This window comes from Lutra lutra, chromosome 8, assembly GCF_902655055.1.
Source record: "Lutra lutra chromosome 8, mLutLut1.2, whole genome shotgun sequence".
NCBI lineage: Eukaryota > Metazoa > Chordata > Mammalia > Carnivora > Mustelidae > Lutra > Lutra lutra.
The window spans coordinates 99,475,230-99,499,121 of NC_062285.1; the positions used below are offsets into that span (position 1 = coordinate 99,475,230).

At 35.6% G+C, this 23,892-nt stretch overlaps 1 protein-coding gene across 1 annotated transcript in view; it reads left to right on the forward strand.

The window, feature by feature from the left end:
- TRHDE (thyrotropin releasing hormone degrading enzyme) overlaps positions 1–23,892 on the forward strand; it is a 372,234-nt gene that overhangs the window by 267,729 nt on the left and 80,613 nt on the right. The window contains exons 8-10 of the mRNA XM_047743059.1: positions 13,674–13,739; positions 14,344–14,531; positions 19,917–20,005. Of these exons, the coding sequence (XP_047599015.1) occupies positions 13,674–13,739; positions 14,344–14,531; positions 19,917–20,005 (343 nt within the window). The remainder of the gene's footprint in view (positions 1–13,673; positions 13,740–14,343; positions 14,532–19,916; positions 20,006–23,892) is intronic.

The following is a 23,892-nucleotide window of genomic DNA, read 5'->3' on the forward strand; positions in this document are numbered from 1 at the left end:
CTGTTGGGAGGGTTAGAGGAGTAAATGTCAGGAAAGCTCCTGCTAGACTTCAGAGAATCAAGATATTTAGTTATCACAAAGAACTGATGATATCTATACACTCAGTATAGTTCTACTTCGGTTTGGGAAGTGAGTGAAATTAGATGGGTTTGTTCAATCCATAGTCTTTATCCAGAAGTGTTTTGAAAGACTTTCTTCTGTTGGCTTTGGTAACACTGTGGTCTCCTGAGTGTGGTTATAGTTCACTCCGTCTTCAACCCATAATACTGGTTAAGTATTGCTGAATCTTTCAGCAGTCCTTACATCTTTTTATTTCCTGGGTATCTGATTGTTTCAGTGCATATTTGTTAATTTTCATGCACATGTAGTAATGCTTATGCATATGATCAATAAATTAAGATGTACTTGTTTTACTGTGTGGTTTTTTTTTTTTTTACTGTGTTTTTATAACTTAAGTTCCCATAGCTCAAATCCTCATTCTATTTAAGTACTATGCTTATTTCCAAAGTGATTCAAGTAATGATTCTTTTAGAAAGAATTTTTTTTTACATGGCATTGACCTTTCTTATTTCATTTTTTACATGTTTTAATCTCCAGGTTGTATTTTCTCCTTTTCTCTTATTTTTCTGGAAATAAAAGAATAAAGCTATAATTATGAAACCCTCAGATAACATTGATTGGCTCAGTAGCTATTAAAAAATAATTATTACATAGTACTGTTGCTTTTTCTTTTTAAACAAAACAATATTGTTATAATGATTTGAACCTCACGACACCATTCTTCATGTTATTATGAGTCAACATCAGGGAATTGAAATTGTGAAGAAACATCATTATTAAGCTTGATATAAACTCAAAACTTGAAATCCATGTCAGAAAATGAGTTACCTTCTTGCTCAACCAATGAGGGTAATTCAATATCATCTAAAATGTAGTTGAATAAAAAAGATTTCCCTTGATTAGTATTTAACTGCTCTTTTCCATAAGATAACCCAGAACAAGATGTTTGGCTCCAATTATCAGGGTAGAAATTGCTTATGCAAATCAATGTAAGGCAATGAGGTGTGGATAAAAAGCAAAAGGGAAATATCATTATTATTGGTTTGTGCTCATAAAATTCTGATAGCCTGAAGGTAATGACAGGCACAAAGCCAGAGGGATTATTAGTAGCAACAACATACTCAATAACTTGTGTTCCAGTGAGAAGTTCTATGTTAACATGTGTACACAGGATTTTTATTCAATAACTTCCAGCTTGCATTTCTGAGAGAGCGTTTTCTCTCTTGCATGTAGATTTTTCGGAAAAATGAAAAGTCATAGAATAATAGAGGAATAGAGACAGTGTGTCGAAGTTCATTTCCTTTCTGAAGAGGTAGTATTGTGTTTTCATCCAGATGATAACTGAATCATGATTAATCCAAAATGAATAACCACCGACAGCTTTTGCTCAAATTTCTCCATGTTTCACTTAAATCATTGGGCAGTTTTAGTTATACTAGAGGTAGAAAGGTTAACACTTCTCACTAATTTGTTGTGATCACTCAATACCAGATGATAATAGTGCTATCATTGCTGGTGTTTTTAGTTATTGGATTTGACCTAATTAGCATTTAACTTATTATAGACCTAACTAGAAAGCTAAAATTATTGAGAATATTAATATAGAAAAATATTAATTATAAGGATTCTATGGATTTGAGAATCAAGAATACAATCTCTAATAAGAAGAAAATACTTTAAAAACTAGATAGAAGTAGTTATTCATATTTCTCAGTCAGAAAGAAATAGCTTCCATTTCATTAGTTTCAATTCATTTGTTTACATACAGCTACTGATTGAATCCTTATCATTTTGTCTTTGAGTTCAATATTGTTAACTGACCACTATGACTATATAGCATTAACTAAAAAGCCCTTATTAGCAACGACAAATATCTCTATTTGGTCATCCTGTAGGCATTTACCCAGCTCAATAGGAAGTCTTAGAAAGTTATATTTATTGGTTTTCTTTTACCTGTTAGTTAAGGGCTCAGGATATTTTATACATTTTAGCTATATAGAGTTGATCCTATAAAATGATGTCTTAGATAACTTTATTTAAATTGTATCTGTGAAATTTTCAGACACCTTTGGTTGATGAGTGGATATATTTGTATGTGGATATGTGTGCAAACATACACCAGTCTCTAAATCTGCATTGCCATGGGTACACCGATCTGCAAAGTGTCTCTCACTCCTTGAGGACTGTACCAATTGATTAGATCGATAGTGCAGGATATAGTAAACTTGCCTCCCAGGCATCTGTTTCCCTGACCTGTTATAACGCCTACGCCAGCAGTTTTCTTTCTTTCCTCTGTTAATTTCTTTTTCTTTTCCTTTAATGTTCTCTTTTCAGAACCTTCGTGTAATAGCCTAGAACCACATATCTGGCAATGTTGTAAGTTTTGACGCAAAAAGAACCTTCTTGAGTTGGGAAGGTAGTTTTTCTCATTACTCATGCTTTCTTAACTGCTTGGTGATGCTATTATATAGGTTAATACTGGGTGTGCCATAAGATATTTAGTTTTTTCCTTGTTTGTGAACATCCAGATCACTTTCTAGTTTCTGTTAAATAAACAATACTGTCATGGTCTTCAAATGATAGATTTTTCCTATTATATTTTGGTTGTCTCTTCATATCCACTTCTGGAATCACATTCTCAATTTTTCTTCCAAAATGTTAAGCCAGTATATAGTAGTAGAAGTAAAGTTTGAAAGTTCTCTTTTTATAATGCACTAAGCAAACAGCCTTAGGTCTTGTTTTCCAAAATAATTTTCTTACTAATTTAGTAAGTAAAAAATTACCCAATTGCTATCTCGGTGTGTATGTTTTTTTATCACAAATGATGTTGGAAACACTTCATATATTCTCTTGCATTTCACTCTTTGGTGACATAATCACTTACGTTCCTACCCATTTGAAGATTGAAGTTTTACTCCCTTTTTCATAATTTTGTATAAATGGCTATACAGTAAAAATAATAAACCATAACATATTTACTACACATTCTTTTTTCCCCATGATTCTAAATATCTTAGTATTATGGTGAAAAAGCCCATGTTATAAATTAGTGGCTTAGGAGGAGTGCTAAAGACCTAAGTTATATATTTGGAAAACGCCTTACAAAAGGTTCAAGTGCATTCAAAACACTTGGTCTACCTCTGTGTTTCCGTCCATGGAAGAGGGGGCTCCATGCTAGTATGACACACAAAGAAATAGCGATGTTCATTTGTCATCCTGAATCTCATTGCCTCTTGCAATCAGGCTCTTATATTCACTTGTTCTTTTCTGCTCAAGGTCTCTCCCTGTGATTATTTCACAGATCATTTTTTTCCCCTGATAGAACCATAGCTCATTATAGTGCTAAGATTTTTCCTTAATGCTTTGTGCTAATAAACCAAAATTCTGATTTCACTTCCTGCACCAGCTGTGCTTTATTTTAGACCCACAACACATGTTGCTCCCCTATCAGTCATGTTCGGTTATTCATTTATTCCACACAAACTTATTACATACCCACTCTATGTCAGACACTGTGGTAAGTACTGAGTATTCAGGGCATGCCGCCCCCAGCAGAGATGGCCCCTGATCTCACAAATCATATGTAACAGGGTAAGATTGACCCTAAACAGGAAAAAGCAAATACATATATATTTACTAAATGTGAGAAATGCTGGGAAGGAAGAAAATAGAATGCTGTGAGGGAACATATGGGCAGATGGGTCAGGCAATTTTAGATTGGGCGCTCAGGAACTCCTTCTTAAGAAGAAGCCATCCATACTGAGGTCTGGAGGCCAAGAGAAACCTGGGGAGGAAGGAGATCATTCTGGAAATATAGAACGGCTTGTGCAAAGGGCTGAGGCCAAGGACTGAGCAACTTCTAGGAAAAGAAAGAAGCTGGTGTGGCTCAGCCGAGTTAGTAAGGAGAGAGAAGGTGGAAGAGGAGGGCAGGAAGTATTCACAGAGTACCACGTGCTAAGAAGACTGGATTTTATTCTGAGAGCAGCGGGGGTGCTATTAAACAATTTTAAACTGGGATGTGATGTGGTTCTAAATAGAAAACAACTATTTAAAATAGTTATTTGGGAACTTATAATAATACATTGGGAGTGGGGCAATCAGCATACCAAGACAAGAATCAGGTAATAAAATTAGGAAGATATTTGAAGATTCAGGAGAGAGATGATGGCAACATAAATAATCAGTAAATACACAGAGACATGGATTCAAAATGTTTTTTGAAGGTCCAGTAGATGGATCTGGGGATAGATTGGGTGAAGGGTATGTATGAGAGGTAAGGAAGAGGGGGTACCTGAGAATGTTTCTGGGTAAAGGCCAGGAAACAAGCCCCGTGGGGCATGAACAACTGGAGGCTGAGAGAAGAGGAGGGGCCCAAGGCTAGAGATGGAGATGCGGCAGCAGGAGAGGCAGGCAGGATACCAAGAGTGCGGTGTCACCCAAGTCAAGAAGGAAGCTTATTTCAAGAAAGTGATCAATGAGGTTAAATGCAACTGAGAGGTGGAGTAAAGACTGAAAAGTGTTTCTTTTGGCAGCTTGCAAATTTATGGATTATCTCTGGGATGGCTTAAAGAGTACATGGGTTTTTTTCTGAGTGGAAACAGTGTCTGGAGAGTAAAATTTAAATAAATTTGCCAAGGAAAGAGATCAGAAAACCAGGGTAAGTTGTCAGAGGAGGATAAGTCTAAAGAAAGTGTTTGTTTTGTTTTGTTTCGTTTTTAAAGCTGGGGGACCATCGTACAAGTTAGGCTAGTGGAGAAGGAGTCAGGAGATGAAAAGCTTGATGGACAGAAACTAGAGAAGGGAGAGATGACTGGGACATTTGTCCTTGAGAAGGTAAAATAAGTCTCTGATAAGAGATACACTTCCAGTAAATTTGGGGATTTGGAAATGGGAACATGAGGGAGTTCCTTTTGGATGAATTCTATTTTTTTCTATTTTTTTTTTTTTTAAAGCAAAGTCAGTAGCTAAAATTGGGGGGTGAGCCTGGGAAGGAGAAAGGTTTGGAGATTGAAGATTGGGAAGAGTAGATGGCATGACTATTGTATTGAGTGCCTATTTGAGTTTGGGAATTATGAATTTATAGTAAAACTAAACTATTCAATTGCATTATTTTCTCCCATGATGCTCAGCGGCATGGTGCAGGTTTAGAGAAGGCACATACTTGGATTCATCCAGGACTGGGGTTTTGCCAACTAGTAAACTGGAAGGACAGAGCTGCAAAGGAGATGAGCCAGTTTGCTACGAACTGGTTAAGATGCGCTATGAAATATAAGCTAGATAATCAGGGGAATAAAACCATAAAGGATCTGATAGACAAATAGCCACCATTGATAAACAATGTATTAACAAGTATATATGATTTTAACACTGGAAGAAATCCCCATGCTTCTGAGCATATGGGAAATTCAATCTGTGCTTATTGAATTCCCCTAATTAATATGAGGATATTCCAGGGGACTTTTTCAGTCTGGAATGTGTGGTGAAGAACCCTTTGTTCTCCTCCACACTGACACGCGGTCCTGTTGGTTTCTTGGTGTGGGTTGATTAGTGAGTGGGAAGGAAGTGAGAGAGCACATGTTGCTTGAGTGTTTGGTATATATCTTGTCCAAGCCTTGTCTTTCTGGTCACCTGAATGGTAGTGTTTTTGAAGCTTCATGCCAACTTAGGTATGGCTATTTTGTGTTGAAGTCCCTAATTAGTGCCCTTATTCCATGAGCCACCCAAGTCATAAACAGTCAGTGGCTTGTCACCTGAGTAGAGCTCTGTGAAAAATAGGGCGCTAGACTGCACAACTCAGGAGTCCTCCTAGTTTCTTTTTCCAGACCCAGGAGGGGGAAGGTTTCTAAGCGTTCCTCAAACCTAAAAAAAACGCTGGCCTCAATTTTTTTTCTTGCATTTTTACTCTTCTAAAAATTAAAAAAAAAAAAAAAGTCCCTCTAAGCACTAACTTCCTTCCAGTTAGTCCATATCATTTCCCTTCTTTAGCCTCTAGAATATTTTGACTGCTCTTGGACGTGAGATAAAAAATATTGACTCTAGAGGTATTTTCCCCTTGAGCTTGGTCTTGTAATAACTAATGTTCCCTGGGTTTTTGTGTGCCAGGCATTTTCTAAGTGCTTTTCTTGTTCTATGTCATTTTCTGTGCATTGTCTTCCTAAGTAGGTACTATATTATCTATCCTTTCCAGCTGAAAAAATTAAAGTTTAGAGAAAATAGAAAAATTACTCAAGATCACATGACGGATAAGGATCAGCCTAAATTTCTAGTTTTCTAAATACACACATGCTTCTATCTTAATTGAGTTGCATTTTTTTTTTTTTTCCAGGGCTAGGGCTGGTTGAGAAAAGGAGTGGAAGTGGAGGAAGCTCCAAGTTCATGCTCCACAGTCCGTGGGCATCTTGATTTACAAAAGGCAGTGTATTTTTACCAGTCAGGATATAATTTATCTATTTCGTGAGCTTGTTGTGGTCAAAGTCCTTTACCAGGGCATTCAGGAAAGGCAATCCACAAACTTCAGTTTTGCCAATAGATTCATTTTATGTCTCAGTAATATTTCAAGCTAGTGGCAGAAGGGAGAGAGGGGGATGTTTTAGTACCCTAGAAGACCCCTGTAGACTTACATTCACATTATTTTACTGACAGGTGTAAGACCTGTCAGCTTGCTCTGGAACTCACAAGTTCAGCCGTGGCGATATCCCTCACACCTCTCATGATGCTTCTGCCTGTGAAGGCACCGATGGCATGATGTGTAATTGCTAAGTAAGAGATCTGTGAAAACAAAGCTGATATGAGAACATACCATTGCCTGTGATTTAAAACAAACAAACACCAACAAACAAATCTTTTATGTACCAGCAAGTTGTTTTGATTTAAGATTTTCTGATTTTTCTGGTATATTTTGCAACTCCTTAAGAACGTATGCTGATTTTACAAAATTATCCTCATTAGGTTAGTAGTGGATTTTTTGGAACATGTAAAATACCTTTTTGTTCTTAGAGAAATATCTGAATTCTCCTGTATGTAAGTAAGCAACATGTAATGGTAAATCTAGGTAAAACGCACATTAAAAAAATAAAAATGAAAAATGCGTGCAAACAGTGGCATAATTGATTTTGTTCTATCTAGTCAAAAAATTTTCTTTCCTAAATACCACTTCTTTTTTACTGTATCTGGTAGCCAGACACTCATGTACCTTGAAAACTTTAGTATTGGAGCCTCTCTTATTGGGCTTCCTCTTTAGAAAGTTGTTATAATTTAACAATCGAGGTTTAACAATTATTCATACCTTTTCATCCTTGGTTCCTAGCTAATAGCATAAAATGTAAACATTCTTTGATTTTGCATGATGCCTTTCCAGTGCTTTGCTTCTCATTTTTATTTAATTTCATAATCTACAGCCATGTTTCAGATAAAAACCAAAATAACATCTCGATCTGTAGCTGATCTTTCTTGTGTGTGTTAGTTGGTCTTCTGTCACTGGTTTGGTCTCCTTGCAACTGTTTCTCAAGGTCAGAGAATGTAGAAACATTTCTGAAGTGCATGGCCCAGGCTTCAAATGGGGTTTTTCCAACCTTTCTGTGACATTGCTTTGATCTGATAGCCTTTAATCTGCTTTCTTATTGTCCATGGATCCCTTTAACATCACCCTACTCTAATAATGCATACACTCACGAGTATTTAAGTTTTGAGCTTTAGGTTTCCAGTTTAAAAGTCCCTGCTCTAGAAGATTTTTTTAAGACAAGAGTTTAACATAAGTTTGTTTGTATTATTGTTACTCTCTGTGCATTCCTGTCTATGGAACTTTTATACTTTTTCTCCAGTCTTCTTGTCTGCCTCTTTTTTTCTGTTTAAACCTAAGTATCTACCTCCTTCCCCCCATACCTACTGTTTCTAATACCGTGAAACCCTAGAAGATTTATGCAGTAAAACTGGGTGTCCTTTGCTTTTCATTTTGTATAAGTCGTGTGAGAAAATTTCTATTTTTCATTCCGAGGTTACCAAGAAAATTTAAGATGTTTGTGTTTGTTTTGATTATATCCCCTATTAGTGTTGTTAACAGTCAGGGTTTGGGGTTGCAAGCAATAGAAACAAAGTTTGGCCAAATCAGGCAAAAAAGAAATTTGCTGGAAGGGTGTAGGTATAGTAGCCTTTGGAAGCATTGGGAATGCTGGAGCACCAGGCTTGCAAAATGGGTAGTAGGAACTAAGGGAAACTAAGAAATTAAGAAACCTAGCCAAGGTCTTGCCACAGGAATGGTTAGTTTAACTGCTACCATTAATGTGGCTACCTCTGGAGCCCGGGATAGTCTTTTTCACCTGTTCCTGCTTCTTTGCATCGATCTGGCAGGATTCACAGTCCTGCGCTGAAGTATCTACTCGTCTGAGGCCAGGGCACGCATGCAGACTTTAGCTGTCAGGGAAAGGGGAGAAGGAGGGATTTACTAGTTTGTCCCTTCTGTTGAAAGTGGGAGGCAGAGCCCTCACCTTTCTGCAGGATTCCATGGTGAGTTATTGTCCCCATATAAATGTGGTGTTTAAATGCTGGAAAGCCAAAAGAATGACAAATGCTCACTACACATTTTTTGAGGTACAATTATTCTTAATAGAAAAGAACAATATTTCAAATCCCTGCTTCAGCCTTCTTGTCACATAGTCAGAAAAATCAATGCCTGGATTTACCTGGCATTTCCCAGGCTAGTCTTACGAGTAGAAGGGCTCCTACTTGCCAGTGTTACTGAGGCAAGTGTTACTTGCCTCTCTTATGTCATTGGAGAAAACACAGCATCGAGCCTGCCTTGAGCTGTTCCAAAACAATACCCCCTAAGAGCTTCATCAGCAGATTTCAGCTGGAGCCCGTGATACAATTCTGACAAGTGGGAAACACGGAGAGTTTGATGCAGCAACTGAGAGGAAGTTTCTCAGAAAGAAATTCTGTCTCTTTCCTCTGTGCGATGTCCTGTCTGAATGTGATGGCTGGGATTGCTTGTGCCATCCAGCCTCAAACCCAAGCAGGGAGACAAAACACAAGGAAAGGCAAGGCCAAACAATTTCTGGAGAAAAAAATTGCGGCTGTCTTACCTTCTTATAATAGGAAAGAATAAATCTTGTCATTATAAAGGTCATTCTAGGGTGGATTTTTTATAATTTGCAGCTAAACACAAATAAACCAGTCCATATATCTTTGGATTTTATTAAACTGTCCTTCTGTGTCCTGAGGAATAAATCCTTTGTGCAGTTAGTCCTCTTTTTTAACATGCTAAGGGACCCATTAGTAGGAGAGCATAATTATTCCATATAAACATGTTAAAAGATAATAGTGCTTTACTTCCTTAGATCATTTTTTCCTTTTCTCCTGTTTACTTATTAGTCCCATTGGCTTTTGTACATGAAAAATTGTGGATCATGTCACTTGTTAGCAAAGAAAGTAAAATAAAAATGGCCTCCTACCCAAGAGTTCAGTCTTTCAATGACATCACTTGCAATTGTATATATCAATGCAAGTTATAGAGCTGGCATATATGCACTGAAATAAGAAATTGTGTCCTGTGCTAGTGTTTAAATATGACATTTTGGAGGAATCTGATGGATATGAGAAACGTCTTTTAACAGCACTGTCAGTGGTTAACAGAAAGGCATGTTGAATAAGGATAGTCAAAAATCACACAAATATATTCAGCATTTGCTGTGTACCGGGCTGGGCACATAAATGCCAGCCAAACAGTGGTCAAGAGGAGTAACAGGGGCTTTACTCCCATGGAGTTTACAGAGTATGTGGGCAGTCAAAGTGATGAATAAGCAATTATAACACAGTGTGATAGATGCTCTCAGATGGTGCAATGTGTGAGAATATGAGAGGGGTATGTAACTCAGGAAGGTGTGGGAATGACCAAGAAAGAATCCCTGGGAAGAATTTATGAAGCCCGAATCCCGGAGCTTGAATGGGCTTGAAGTAGAGTATATGTGGAGAAGGGCTTGTGCAGGGGACTAGAAGGAAAGAGTATGCCCAGGCATGGGCAGAGAGTGGAGCAACAAAGTGACAGTCAGGCTGGCAGAAATACAGAGGGACCGTTCCTTTAGGGTGTTCGGACTGTCTTCTGAGCGCAGCAGGGATCCATGTGTGCATCTGATGAAAGCTCTTCTGGCTGCACAAGAGAGACACCATCTGAAAGGGACAGAGCAGTGGTGGTCTTAGTCATCTAGAGAGGCTGTCAGACAGGTGGAGGGAAAGGGGAACCTGGAGGGAAGATTTCCAATGTAGAGCATTACTTGAATGTGGTAGAAAGGGAAAGAGAGGCACCCAAGAAGCCTCCTTGGTTGAGATGGTTGGAAGGCCATCGCTGGGGAAGGACTGCCAAAAGGAGCTAATGTGGGGGAGGACAGTGAGTTCAGCTCTTAGTTAGTTGTCTGTGGGGCATCTAGCAGACATTGGATTTGGGACAGCAGCGGTGTGCACAGGTATGGGGTTTGGACATGGGCTGGAGTCTCTGAGTTCTAGTGTTCTGATTTATTAGATGATGATGATGATATCTATCTCATAAATGTCCTGGGATTGAATGGGATAAAAGAAAGCAACTCACACAATGCTACAAAGGAGGCAGATATTGTTTTCATGTGTTATGTTCTTTGGTTATTATCCTCAGTGATGCTTTTCCTTCTGTTACTCTAACAGGTAGCCTAAGTGATTAAAAAGCCTATAACAACTGATGTCTGTTGAATACTTACTGTGTACTAGACACTTTTTGCTCTTCTAATACTGTACAGATATTAAATCGTTTATTCCTTAACCTAATTCTATGAAAAAAATCATTCATTCCTTAGCATAACTCATACCTAAAGAGATTAAGCAACTTGCCAAAATCACGTAGCTAGAGAGCATTGGGGTGCAGATTTGGGCAAAGGCAGCCAGACTCCCATTCTTATACTTTAGGTATGAGAATATACTTTGGCTAAATAGGCCTTTAACTTTTATTCAGTTTATAATGTTGGTTTGATCCCTTAAGAATATTCTAGTGGTCGTCTATTTTTTTTTTTTTTCCTTTTCAACAACTCTTCTGTTTCTGAAATTCTTTGTATGGTTAATATTAAAAAATTCTCCTACTTTGTATCATAATGTCAAATCTGCTGATTGACTTTCATACACATACATATAAACATAAATTTACATTTCAGATTCATAACTCCAGCCATTTTCATATTCATCGGCTTGTAGGCTTAAAAGGAATTTAAAATCTTCTTATTTAATTACATAGCAAATGTTTAAATTCATCTTGTCAAGTAGTTTTTGTACCAAGATTTCTACAGTTTCAGTCCCAGAACTCGTCCTCCACAAATCCCATCTCAGTGTCTGTCATTGTTCTCAGTAACCTAGTCTCCCCCAACTGTTCTCCCAGCATGTGAAAGCTACCAGCACATGCAAAGTACACCATACATTTTGTGGAAAGAATGAATAAATGATTGAATATCAGAAAAACCACATTTACTATTCTGTTAAGTTTCTTTGTAATTCAGCAAGGACAAAATACAATTTCTTTAACTTAAAATATGACTATTTTCATGCAAGAGGAAGGCTAAGATAACTAAGGAAAACACTTGGGGTTTTCTTAGTTTTTGAAAAACAAGAGTTGACTTATGTAGAAATCCAGTAACACCCGAAAATTGGGACTGCTGGGAATCCAAGAAGATGCTTTTTGCCCTGAGTTCCGAGGCAAGCAAGTTGGAACTGCTTCCTAAGCCTGGATGATTGCTGTTTCAGCTTGCTTGAAATGCAAATTTGAGCTTTATTCTGAATTGGGGAGGGAACCAAGAGTTCGAGATGACGATCAGTATTGGGCCAAAGTCAACTCATATAATGAACAGTTGGATTTTTTTTTTAAAGATTTTATTTATTTATTTGACAGAGAGAGATCACAAGTAGACAGAGAGGCAAGCAGAGAGAGAGAGGAGGAAGTAGGCTCTCTGCTGAGCAGAGAGCCCGATGCGGGGCTCGATCCCAGGACCCTGAGATCATGACCTGAGCCGAAGGCAGCGGCTTAACCCACTGAGCCACCCAGGCGCCCGGAACAGTTGGATTTTTATGATCTGTCTGTGAAGAGAATCCTGTAGTTAGGTATTGGACCTTTCAAAGTCCATGGGGTATTCCTTTGTTACCTCTTTAGGATTATCCTAGCAGCATATCCATAAGCCAAACCCAATAAATAAATAGTTCTAATGTTGATACTTTTTAAAAAATCACATACTAAAATAAAACCCAAATTTGTGTTTCATAATTCCTATTGTTCCCAGATTTATTCATTTAGGTGCTGAAAAAGCATGAAAGATAATGCTGATAGTTAAATCTGAAATAATTTATTTTAATCCTGGTCTCTAAGTTCTAATGGAAAATGACTCATATGGCATATTCAAAACCAAAAGTGGAGTTCAGATTGGTTATTTGGGGTTATATTTTTTCAACAAAGTTATTCATAATCCCTGATGATGATGATGAATTTGTGGTTGCTAAGTTAGTGTTGGGCATTGCATCTTCAGAGTCTGATTAGGTGAGAGTTGCCATTTTCTGCGCTGTGAGTTGCCAACGAAGCTGAATCTGTCACAGGTGCTACAATTTGTATTTCAGAAAAACGTCTTCCCCAAGTTTAATTATCCCCAAAGTATTCTACTCTACACAAAGTACTGAAGAGAGTCAGCATTTTTTTTTTCATTTTCAGTACTGTGATGTAAATTAGGATTTTGTTTACTACCTACATGTTATAGAGATGAAGGAATTTCAAATTGAGAAGACTCTCTGTTTTATAACATAAAACACTATTTCCTATTCATTTTTCCACTTTGATGTGGAAAAAGAATAACACCGACTGGCCGTAACCAAATCACGTATCCACAGTGACACAGACTATGCTTCATAGAAGGGAGCAGGCATAGGTAGATAGAAAGTGTGTAGGTTTAACTACTAATGGTGGAAACTGGGAAACAAAAAATCCTACCCTCAAAAATATTAAATAAATTTAGGATTAACTTTTCCTTATTAAGTGTTAATATGTGTTTCAAGCTCATGGAAATAAGTATGTGTCCTTTTTTGTATTAGGCAGCCTGTCCCTTGCAGAAAGACTAGGGAACTGGACAGCTTGTGGATATAGTCATCACTCTTTCAGCAAAGCGATTCCTCTTCATTTTGGCATATATCAATCGGGTCTCTGTTGTTGTTTTTACTTTTCCATAAGACAGAATTTGTTTTTTTCAACATTTCAACAGGAAAGTCTGATGGGGAAGTTTCTCCTAAATGTTTCATTGCAGAGGTTGTTTCTTTACAGTTACTGAGGTTGGTTTGTTAAATTAGAGGAAGGTCTTTGACACTGGAAATCCATAGCAAGTGATTATGGCTACGAAAATATTTTTTAAGAGACCAGTATTGTTTGATGAGTTAAGAAATATGTTACAGTTAAAGTTCTTCAGGATATTGTAAAATGAGATTTTTCATCTTTTTCCACATCCTTCTCCTTGTCTTCGTAGTAATGTAATTCTAACAAATAGAAATTATTAATTGAATTGAGAAATATATGTGTTTACTGGAAATTGCTTAGCCTCTGAATTGTAATTTTAATTTTATATTCTTTGTAGGATTATTTAACCATTCATAAGTACGGCAATGCAGCCAGAAACGATCTCTGGAATACACTGTCAGAGGTAAAGTATAGGAAGCTCGAATAGCAAAACCTCTTCTTGAATATTTGAATTGAGTTTATAAACCATTCGTTTAACTTTTATTGAGACTGACAGTTGTTTTTCCTTTTTATATTTTCTCATATTGCTTTATCATTTTATTTTTGATGTATTATAAAAGTAATGGGGTTTAAAATTACTTAACGTACAAATGGTAGTAATAAAGTACCTTGCCTCCTCTCAAACAAGGCAATACTTCTGAAATACAACATTCATATGGTGTCAGATATTCATGTTTGAGAGAAATATTGAAGTTAAAGTAGTTTTTTCTATAGGCGAATAACAAATATTTAAACTTGGTACTAGGCATAGTTTTAACAATCAACTATGTTTTATCTTACATTAAGTAAAAACTTTAATGCTTATAAGGCTTTCCTTTCTCTATATATGCATGAAACTTAACTTAAGGCAATGAGATTAATTTTACTAACACGTTATATTAGCTTCACTGATTTTACATGTTTTCATCCTTAAGTAAATCATAAAGGTAAAAATAAAAATGGCTTAATGTTAATTATGTTTATAGTTCATGTTTATGAAACTAATTTATACAATTTGGGTTACAAAGGCTTTAAAACGGAATGGAAAATTTGTAAATATACAAGAAGTCATGGATCAGTGGACACTCCAGATGGGTTATCCTGTTATCACAATCTTGGGAAATTCAACAGCAGAAAATAGAATAATAATTACCCAACAACATTTTATTTATGACATCAGTGCTAAAACTAAAGCACTCGAACTTCAAAGTAACAGGTACAGCACTCTTTTACATGAAAAAACAATTGCTTGTATTCTTAGGTTTCACTTTGTGTTTTTAGCATTTTAAAAAGGATCGCTAGCCCAATTATAAAATGTAAGTGAAATATGGTTTTCATTTCTTTATTTACATATGGTGTTTTCATTTTGATTCCTCTTTTACTCCCATTTCCAGATATTTTAACCATCAAAGTGACAACACACCAAAGTTATTTTGTTTAAGCAGAGTTTAAATTATCATGGTGATTTAGAAAAATATGTGATTTTTTTACTTTTCCCTGTGAATGTTTGTTGAATAAAATTCAAGAAAGTTAAGATGCAATGAAGTTAATTAAATGGAATTGAGTAAACTGCGATTTATAAAATAGATAAGAATAGAAACTAACAATCCAGAAAGACTAATTAAAACAAACAAAAACCACAACTAGACTAGTATCTGAGCCAAAGGAACTCAAAGTAGAACCATTTTTAAATGGTCTGAGTATCAATGTTGCTCGGCATCAAAATATGTTCTCCTCCCTCATTCCATGTGTAAAACCACTGAACAGACAACATACATAGAATTTTTATTTGTTGTTAAACTTTCTTTTGAAACTCTTATTTAATTACTGAAAACAGCATATAGTGTTTCTTTTCTACTTCCACGTTTTCTTAGTATGGTGGTTTACTGAAGGCTGAGCCAAAGAAAGATAATGGAATTTAAATCAGTTCATTTCAGAAAATTTTTCAAAAGGTGCCCTAAGAAAAGGTTGGAGGTGGGAGGGGAAAGAAGGAATGGAATTTAAAATTAATAAATAAAGTGGGGTGTTTGGATTAGATTGGTCATGCTGTCTCCCATTACATTACACAGAGGTGTGAAGCATGAATTGTTTTTGTTTGTTCTTGTTTTAATCTCTGAGAGGGATGGAAATCATTCCCAAGTAGGCTAGCTCTAAGGTGGGCTATAGGTAGAAGTGACTGAGAAATTCCTGAATGTTTTCTGGTGACTAAATTTGGAATGTTATTGGGGAAAGCACGGACTTAAATCTTCAGGTCAATATATACGTGGGCCTTCAACAAACTGCCCTTGCAAAGTGGGATTACCCTGCCGCACCGTCAGGGTCTAAGTCTGTCAGTGCTTCCTTTTACCCAGCCTGGGATTCTACAGGGCTGCCAAATGCAGCTTCTCATCCTCCACCCTCTGGCCCCAGGCTAAACCTGCTTAGGCATCAACCCCAGCCTTGCCAGGAAGTACATAAAAACTACTTGACTGTGGCAAAGTTAGAGAGATTTAGGCCATGCCTTTGAGAATGATCAGTTTGACACAAACATCACTGATGCAGAAAAACATAAAGGACCCTCAAATGCCAGAACAAATTTTGAACAAAAATATGCTGTCAGCCTGTAACATGCATCAGATGTATGAGCTGTGAGTCTGACTCTTTTAAAGGCAGAATTTCTCCCAGGCTGCGTAAGTATATGTAACATGAATAGAGCTTTGCTTTCGTTACAGTTGTAAAATCATATGGATAACGTTGAACCCCAAGAACCTGGTGTATAAAATATTAAGAGTAAGAAAGGCATGGAGTCCCTTTAAGCTCGAAAATTATTTTCTATCTATTTTGGAATAATTGAGCTTGCAGTTAAGAATTTAGTATTCACTTGTGTCTTATTGATCCATTTTATTCACTCTAAGATTGTGGTCAGCGTTTCAATATCAATTCTATCCATCCTTTTTACATAACCTTCATAAGTCTTTATTGTACAGTGCAAACTGTTGTGCAGTGAGACAGTGCCCATCGGTACCAGAAATCCCATGAGCTGTGGATATTTTCTGAGCCAGTCTCATCAATTCTTTGTCCTGGATTTTGTAAAGGATACCAGAATATCACAGCAACATGCCCAGAACATTTTTAATGTATATAGTAATTATATTTTTCATATGGACTAACTGTATTATAGTATAAAAGACTGCTACATAACTAATAATTGCATACAGTTCATTGATATGTAAAAGCGAGTAAGATATTGGCTAGAATTTATGTACTGAATTTTTGTAGCTTTTTCTTCTTCTTCTTCTTCTTCTTCTTCTTCTTCTTCTTCTTCTTCTTCTTCTTCTTCTTCTTTTTGTAGCTTTTTTCTTTATGAAGTTAATACATTGCAATGTCAACCAATGTCTCCTCATCTACTTATGGGGTTTCTCAGAGTCCTGTGCTACAGACAATTGTGTTTATCTCCACAATCATAATTCCCTTTGGTTATTGACCTGATGACAGGAATTTCTGTAGAGTTCGTGGTGTCTACGTTAATGCTTCATTGACATTGGTACCATTTTAAAAAAGATTTTTCCCTCAAGCTAAAATAAGTACCTATTATTGTCTACCTTAACATGATTACTAGGATAAACATTGTTTTATTATAAAAACATGAACTACAGAAAGAGCGATAACCCTGGGGAATATTAAAGAAAAATATATCTTAGAAGTCTATTGAAATGCATTTGTGTTTGTTTTTTTTTATGCTTAAAATGAGATGACTAAAATTAAACTTAGGTAGCTGGGACACAATTTAATTTCACAAATGCTTTTTTCTAGTTTTTCTTCAAACATAACCCACTGCAGTCTGAGATTTCCTTTATAGCACACCACGCTTCACTCAACCATGTTTAGTGTCTTCCACCTTTTTAAGTTCTAACCATCAAGCAAAGAGCTTTCTTTGATTTTTTTTTTTAAAGATTTTATTTATTTATTTGATAGAGAGATCACAAGCAGGCAGAGAGGCAGGCAGAGAGAGAGGAGGAAGCAGGCTCCCTGCTGAGCAGAGAGCCCGATGCGGGGCTCGATCCCAGGACTCCGAGATCATGACCTGAGCCGAAGGCAGCGGCTTAACCCACTGAGCCACCCAGGCGCCCCGTTTTCTTTGATTTTTGAAATGAAACTTCAAAATGAAATTTGGGAAAAGACCAGATAATGTGTTGTTTGGAAAGTTATGAAAAACAACATACAGGGTTCATAGTATAGCAATTCAGAAACGAATACAAATTTTAGATAGGCTTGGTAATTTGTAATTTTTATTTTGTTTTTGTGACGATATAAACATTTTGGTTGTGTGCATACATGATCATGCAGACATATACACACACAGACACAGAGTAAAAACATTCTTGGGAAGAATACAGAAGACTATTTCAAAAGTTTTACAAAATGCCCAAGTGTTTGGATCCCAGTACTTTATAGTTAACTCTTTTGCATCTGAACAGCTGTGTGATTAAGTGTCTGCCATGCGGCAAGTTTCCCATCAGGATGTGGCGTTGACTGTAAGCAGCTGCATGGTTCTAAGAAGAATTTCTTTTTCTTGTACTTAAGAAACTTTTGCTAAAACTCAAATACTAAAGCATACCATAGAAATATTATCATTGTTTCTGGTTCCACTATTTAAAAGAATACAGCTTAAATAAATGCAAAAGTATATTTATTTATATTGGGGCACATAATATTTCTCATTTTAAAATCATGCTTTAAAAAGGCACATTTATCCTGGAGGACCTTTAAACATCTTCAATTTCGTATATTTCTTGCCCTTTAAGGGATACTTGTTTGACTTCACAATTTAGTTGACCCAACTCAATGTGGAAGATGTGGACCAGAAAGTTAAGTTCATAAAGTTAATCTCGGATTAACTGAATTGGTTCCTTTCATTTTACTTTGGTCTCATCCCATTTGATCCAATTCAATAGCAGTTTCTGGAATGCCTTCCATTTCTAGGTTTTTTTCAAGATATTAGGTTTACAAATATGAGCTTAGGGTTTAATTTAAGAGTCAGACACACAGTTAAGCATTACTGTCTGTTAAATATTTTTTTCAATTAATCAAAGAAGAGTCATTATTTTTAGAGAACAGCTGTTAAAGTAATATATATCAATTCTCTTTGTCTTCCTTATAGTAATACCATTATTAAATATTTTCCATATTCTTGGTATTATGTGAAGAGGTGGGCGGGCTTTGAATAAGAGCTTACATGGGTTATGTTCATTTATGTCTACTTTAAAAATGATATGTTTGGGTATATAGGTTATTGATTTCCTGACCAACCATGTGGATTCCACTGCGGCGGAGCTTAGTGTCTCCATGTAGTTGGCACTCAAAAATATTTTGCTGATTAAATACAGCATATTTTTAAAATTTAGAATTTTAAACATATTATTTTAACTTTACATATCATAGAGGGCAATTGGTGTAAAATTATTAATTTCTTCCACTCTTCCACTTAGATTTGTTACTATTACTGACGTTTGTTTATTGTGAATGAGAAACATGAAATGATAAAGTAATTAAATTTCATTTAACAGATTTAGAGGAAATGTCCTCTCTTCCCATCCCTCCAAAGCAGATTCATTATATTTGTGGTTATATAATCCCCGGTATGTTTCCTGAAAAACTATCAATTCTCTGTTTACTTTCCCAATTATAGAACTCACACAGTGTCTCTTCCATAAAATCAAAAATATTTTTCACATACTGGATATTATTGGCTACCCCTGCTGTTAATAGTGCAATGATAAGTCAACATAATTTGGCTGTACTTCATAGAAAGAAACATACTGTAGTCATTGAACTTATTGTAAGACCATCCAGTTTATCTCTGGGTACCCATTTGAGATTAAATTGATACTACTTCATGTACAAGTGTAAACTTCCATTTTTTCCTACAAAAAGTCAAATTCTAGAAAATGCTTCTCTTAATAGCTGAGACTCCTGACTGATCCCTGAATGTTGGTTGATGATTTCACACACCAGTTTGGAAATTTCATTTCAGAAAACAGCATTAAAGGTGTTCCGCACTGATCTTTATATTGATCTGAATTTTAGGGGAATCTGATTACTTTTACCTTTCATTCCTGCTTTGCTGAATAACTTTAGGTGTGCTATTTTAACTTTTCTGTAAAATGTGATACTACTGCTTTTTAGGATAGTTAAGTGAATAAATAAGTATAATGTTGAAATGTAAATTCATGAAGCCACTGAAATGTGCATTAATTTAACATAGAAACAGGAGAAGGGAGTTATTTTGAGACTTTAATCAATATTTGGTGTGGCTCTGATTTATTGATTTTAGCTACTTTTTATTCCATAATGTAAAATGCAAATTTTTTTTGCAAGATAAATTGTGTTGTTTAAAGTCTCCCTTTTATATTGAAATTAAAACTCTTACAGGCTAAGTCTGCTTAGTGGCATTGTAGAAGTGAATTCATCTTCTTGACTTACTGCTTACTTTTGTGAATGGGGAATTTTTAATTTTCCCCTAAAGAGAATAATGGAAATCATGCAGAAGGTGCATAGCAAGTGTTGTTTGTTTATTTGTTATAACAAATTTTATTCTTAAAGCTTCTATTTTATTTTTCAGTTACCTGTGGCAGATTCCACTAACTATTGTGGTAGGAAATAGAAGCCATGTGTCTTCAGAAGCAATTATTTGGGTGTCTAACAAATCAGGTAAAACATATATGCTCCCCTCAGGAACTATTTGGTTTCAGATAATTGTTTAGCAACTTAACCTCCGGTTTCAGCCTTTGTAAAAATGTGAATAAAGACAAATTAGAAAGAGAATATAGAAGAATGATAATCACCTCTACAAAATTAAGTATAGTATAGTTTAAGTCTAATTTTCATCTGTCTATATAATTCTTAAATTCATTTGGGTCATTGGTGGTAAAGAGAAAATTTAAAACAAAACATTTATAGTACTTTTAGCTGTTTTAAACTGTATCATTTTATAATCCCAAATCTAATTAAATTATAATCATAACTCCCCATAGAACAGTATGCCAAATAATGAAACAGAGGTCACCATTTTTAATTCCATTTTCCTGCTATCTTCTTTTTGCCAGACTGGCTCTTTAAAGAATGGACAAGGCGATATTCTCCATAAAATTAGATAATTATAGGGACAGAAGGGAGGGGCCTTGATAGGTCATCAAAGCATCACCTAAACTAGGGTCAATTCTCAAGCAGCAGAGAAAGATGAGATTCTATTCTGTTTCTAAAAATCTTCAAATAAGATAGCGACCTATTTAAATTCACTATCAGAAAGCTATTTCTTGAATCTAATCAATCCTTCATGCTAGATGTGAAACAGGTCTCTTTAATTTCTGTTTTCTATTGAACTGGAGAAGAAGCCAATTATCATCTTTTATGTAACATTTTATTTAGATTTAGATGGTCAAGTATGTCCACATTTTGTTTTTTCTAACTCCTTTCTTCCATTCTGCTAATTGATATTGTCTTATTTCATAACCACTATAAGCAGCCACAAACTCTTTTTTGCAGTAAGTGAGGCATAAACAAATAACAAACATTGTGTCTATCCCTCAGTCTTGCTATTATAAGGGAGATGTAAGTGCTCAAATACGTATTTACAAGAAAAAGTTCTTAAAGCAAAATCTTAAAGCAAAAAAAGTTCTTAAAGCAAAAAGCTTACCAAAAATATAAATGTTTGTATTTTCAGTTGGATTTTTATTCATATGTTCATGTTGTATTTTAACATATTATCACATATTATTGAAAATGTGCATTTTTATTTATATACATTGTGTACGAAAGAGTCACAAGTAATGTAGTGATGAATTAAAATGCTTATTTTAAACTTTATTGGTGTTTTTCCTTTTAAAGTTGCTTATTACAATCTATTCTTTTCATTTCTTAGAATTAGCATTTATACCATGATTCTTAATTCACTTACTGTATTATTTGTTTTTTTACTGCTTTTTTACTCTCATGTAGTTGTTTTGTTTATCTACATAATTTGCTATGAAATGATGAGTGAAAACAGTGAGTCGTTAACTTAATGACCTAACTATTAGATCTTCCATGGGATTGCTAGGAACATGAAATAGAACAGTTTTCAGAAACACAAGTCAAACATTTCTCATTGGTGGGTACAATGGCAATGGGACAATTACAAGAGAGCAAAGATACTGATTAAGGCAGGATCAGGCCAAAACATCACTCTTAGAGAACAGATCCAGGGCAAGTCTGATTCTTCTTGGATACTTTCCCCACATCCATTTCCTCTAACTCCCTAGTTGTCTGTATGCTCTTATTCATGGTATCCTCTTGTTTCACACATAGTATGCGGAATAGTGTCACAGCTCTTCTTGACCAATAACCACAGGTTGTTTCCATTTGTAGTCTCTCATTATTAATCAGGAATAATAACAACATGATTTTATAAAGTATACATTTACCTGAAATGTCACCTTTATTAATACATGTGACATGCACACTACCTAGTGTGTGCAGTGCATAACTCTGGGAGATGATACTGATATTGACCCTCAGATGATACGGAGTTGTGCCATCTACAGTGTGTCAGTTTCCATTTAATCACAGCAGTCTTCTGGCTGATGAAACATGGTCCCAGTGGCAGTGTTGATGCTTTTGTGGGGAATGCCCACACAAAGTAAATGTTTCTTGAAAACTTTATAAATATGTAAATCTGGAAGAAGCTTCCAGGAGACTTAAAAGAAAGACAACCATTCTGTTTTCCCTGTTCAGGCTCATTCTGTCTTTAGCTTTGTCTTAAAGTCCTTCATTCTGATGACAAAAAAACTGACACAAGGCACAGACTAGGGGAAAAAAGATTGTTAACTCTTATCTCCTTTTATTCGAAATACAGTTAACTAGGGACGCCTGGGTGGCTCAGTTGGTTAAGTGTCCAACTCTTGGTTTCAGTTCAGGTCATGATCTCAGGGTTTTGAGATCAAGCCCCACACTGACCTCCATGGCTCAGCAGGTGGTCATGTACAGATTCTCTCCCTCTGCCCTTACTGCCCTCTCTAAAAATAAATAAATCATTCAAGATAAAAAATATAGTTAACTAATATCAGTAATAATGTTTTTCCATAAAAACGTTAAGAAAATTTCAGTCAATTCTTAACAACATTATATTTTAGAAGTCTACCTTTTAGTTATAACAGTAAGATTGATGTTTTTATAATTTTTCATTGTCAGTCACATAGATTTGATCTCACCAGGTATTAAGGCACAGTCGTGGCAATTAAAAAAAGCATAAATTTGGGCGCCTGGGTGGCTCAGTGGGTTAAGCTGCTGCCTTCGGCTCAGGTCATGATCTCAGGGTCCTGGGATCAAGGCCCGCATCGGGCTCTCTGCTCAGCAGGGAGCCTGCTTCCCTCTCTCTCTCTCTCTGCCTGCCTCTCTGTCTACTTGTGATCTCTCTCTGTCAAATAAATAAATAAAATCTTTAAAAAAAAAAAGAGCATAAATTTGATTAGAATCAAATTTCCATTTTTTAAACCCATTAGATGAATATTGAGTTAATTCCAGATTAAGGTATAGTTCATTTTAGCCTAAAATAGCTTTTAAATAAACTTCTAAATTACTAAAAGCAGGTAAAAGGATTTATCTCTTTTGTTTTTACTACTGAGATATTGAGAATGCAGAAGTTTATAAATATAGCAACTTGTAGGGTGACAATGAATGTGTAATGTAAGGGAATAAATTTAATGCCAGATGTTAGGAAAGAAAAGATTGAGAGTAAAAGGGAAATTGATGCTGAAGTTGTAAGTAAACATTAAAAATAGTGTAATGATATAGTGCTTGTCTTAAGCATTGTTTTATATGACTTGCAAGCCTTTAGAATGAGTTATTTTTATCTCCATTTTACAAATGAGGAAGTTAGGGTTTGAGAAATAAGTTGCCCAAATTGTCTTAGGAGCTTGCTTTTTCTCGCCCTAAACATATTCCCTCCAAACCACAAACACACACATAAAATTTTAAGATTTTGGCAGGTTGCTTTGCTGATGTGCTAATTACTCAACATGTTCCCATTATATACATACACGTTTCTTTATAGGTTCTATGGAGCATTTTCTAATTCAATTCTCACACAAGTCCAGTGAGAAAACAAGTATGTGTTGCACCTGAGTATACACGTACATACAAGCAACTTGTATACAGGCAACAAGTATGTGTTGCTACCCTCGTTACTTTGGTTAACTTTTTGTTTGTTTTAAATTCTGATTTTTCTGCAACGGGCCAATACAGAGAAGAAAGCCTTAATCTTCCTCTTTTTGTTCAGAAAGTATAGGCTATAAACCCAAAATATTATAAAATTCCAACTATTTTGTGCCCTGATATAATCTAAATTTTGTGCCATTTTGGATACATTCTACATACAATTTTAAGTTGTTATTACTAACACTCAAAACATAACTTCCATACTTTTTATTTTGGTACACATCACACACCATACCTCATTAAGCCATTGGAAAAGATCTCTTTAAAATTCATTGCTTGCCATTAGTTAATTTGAAGAACATTTTAAAGATATAATTAACTAGAATGAAAAAGACATTTAAAAA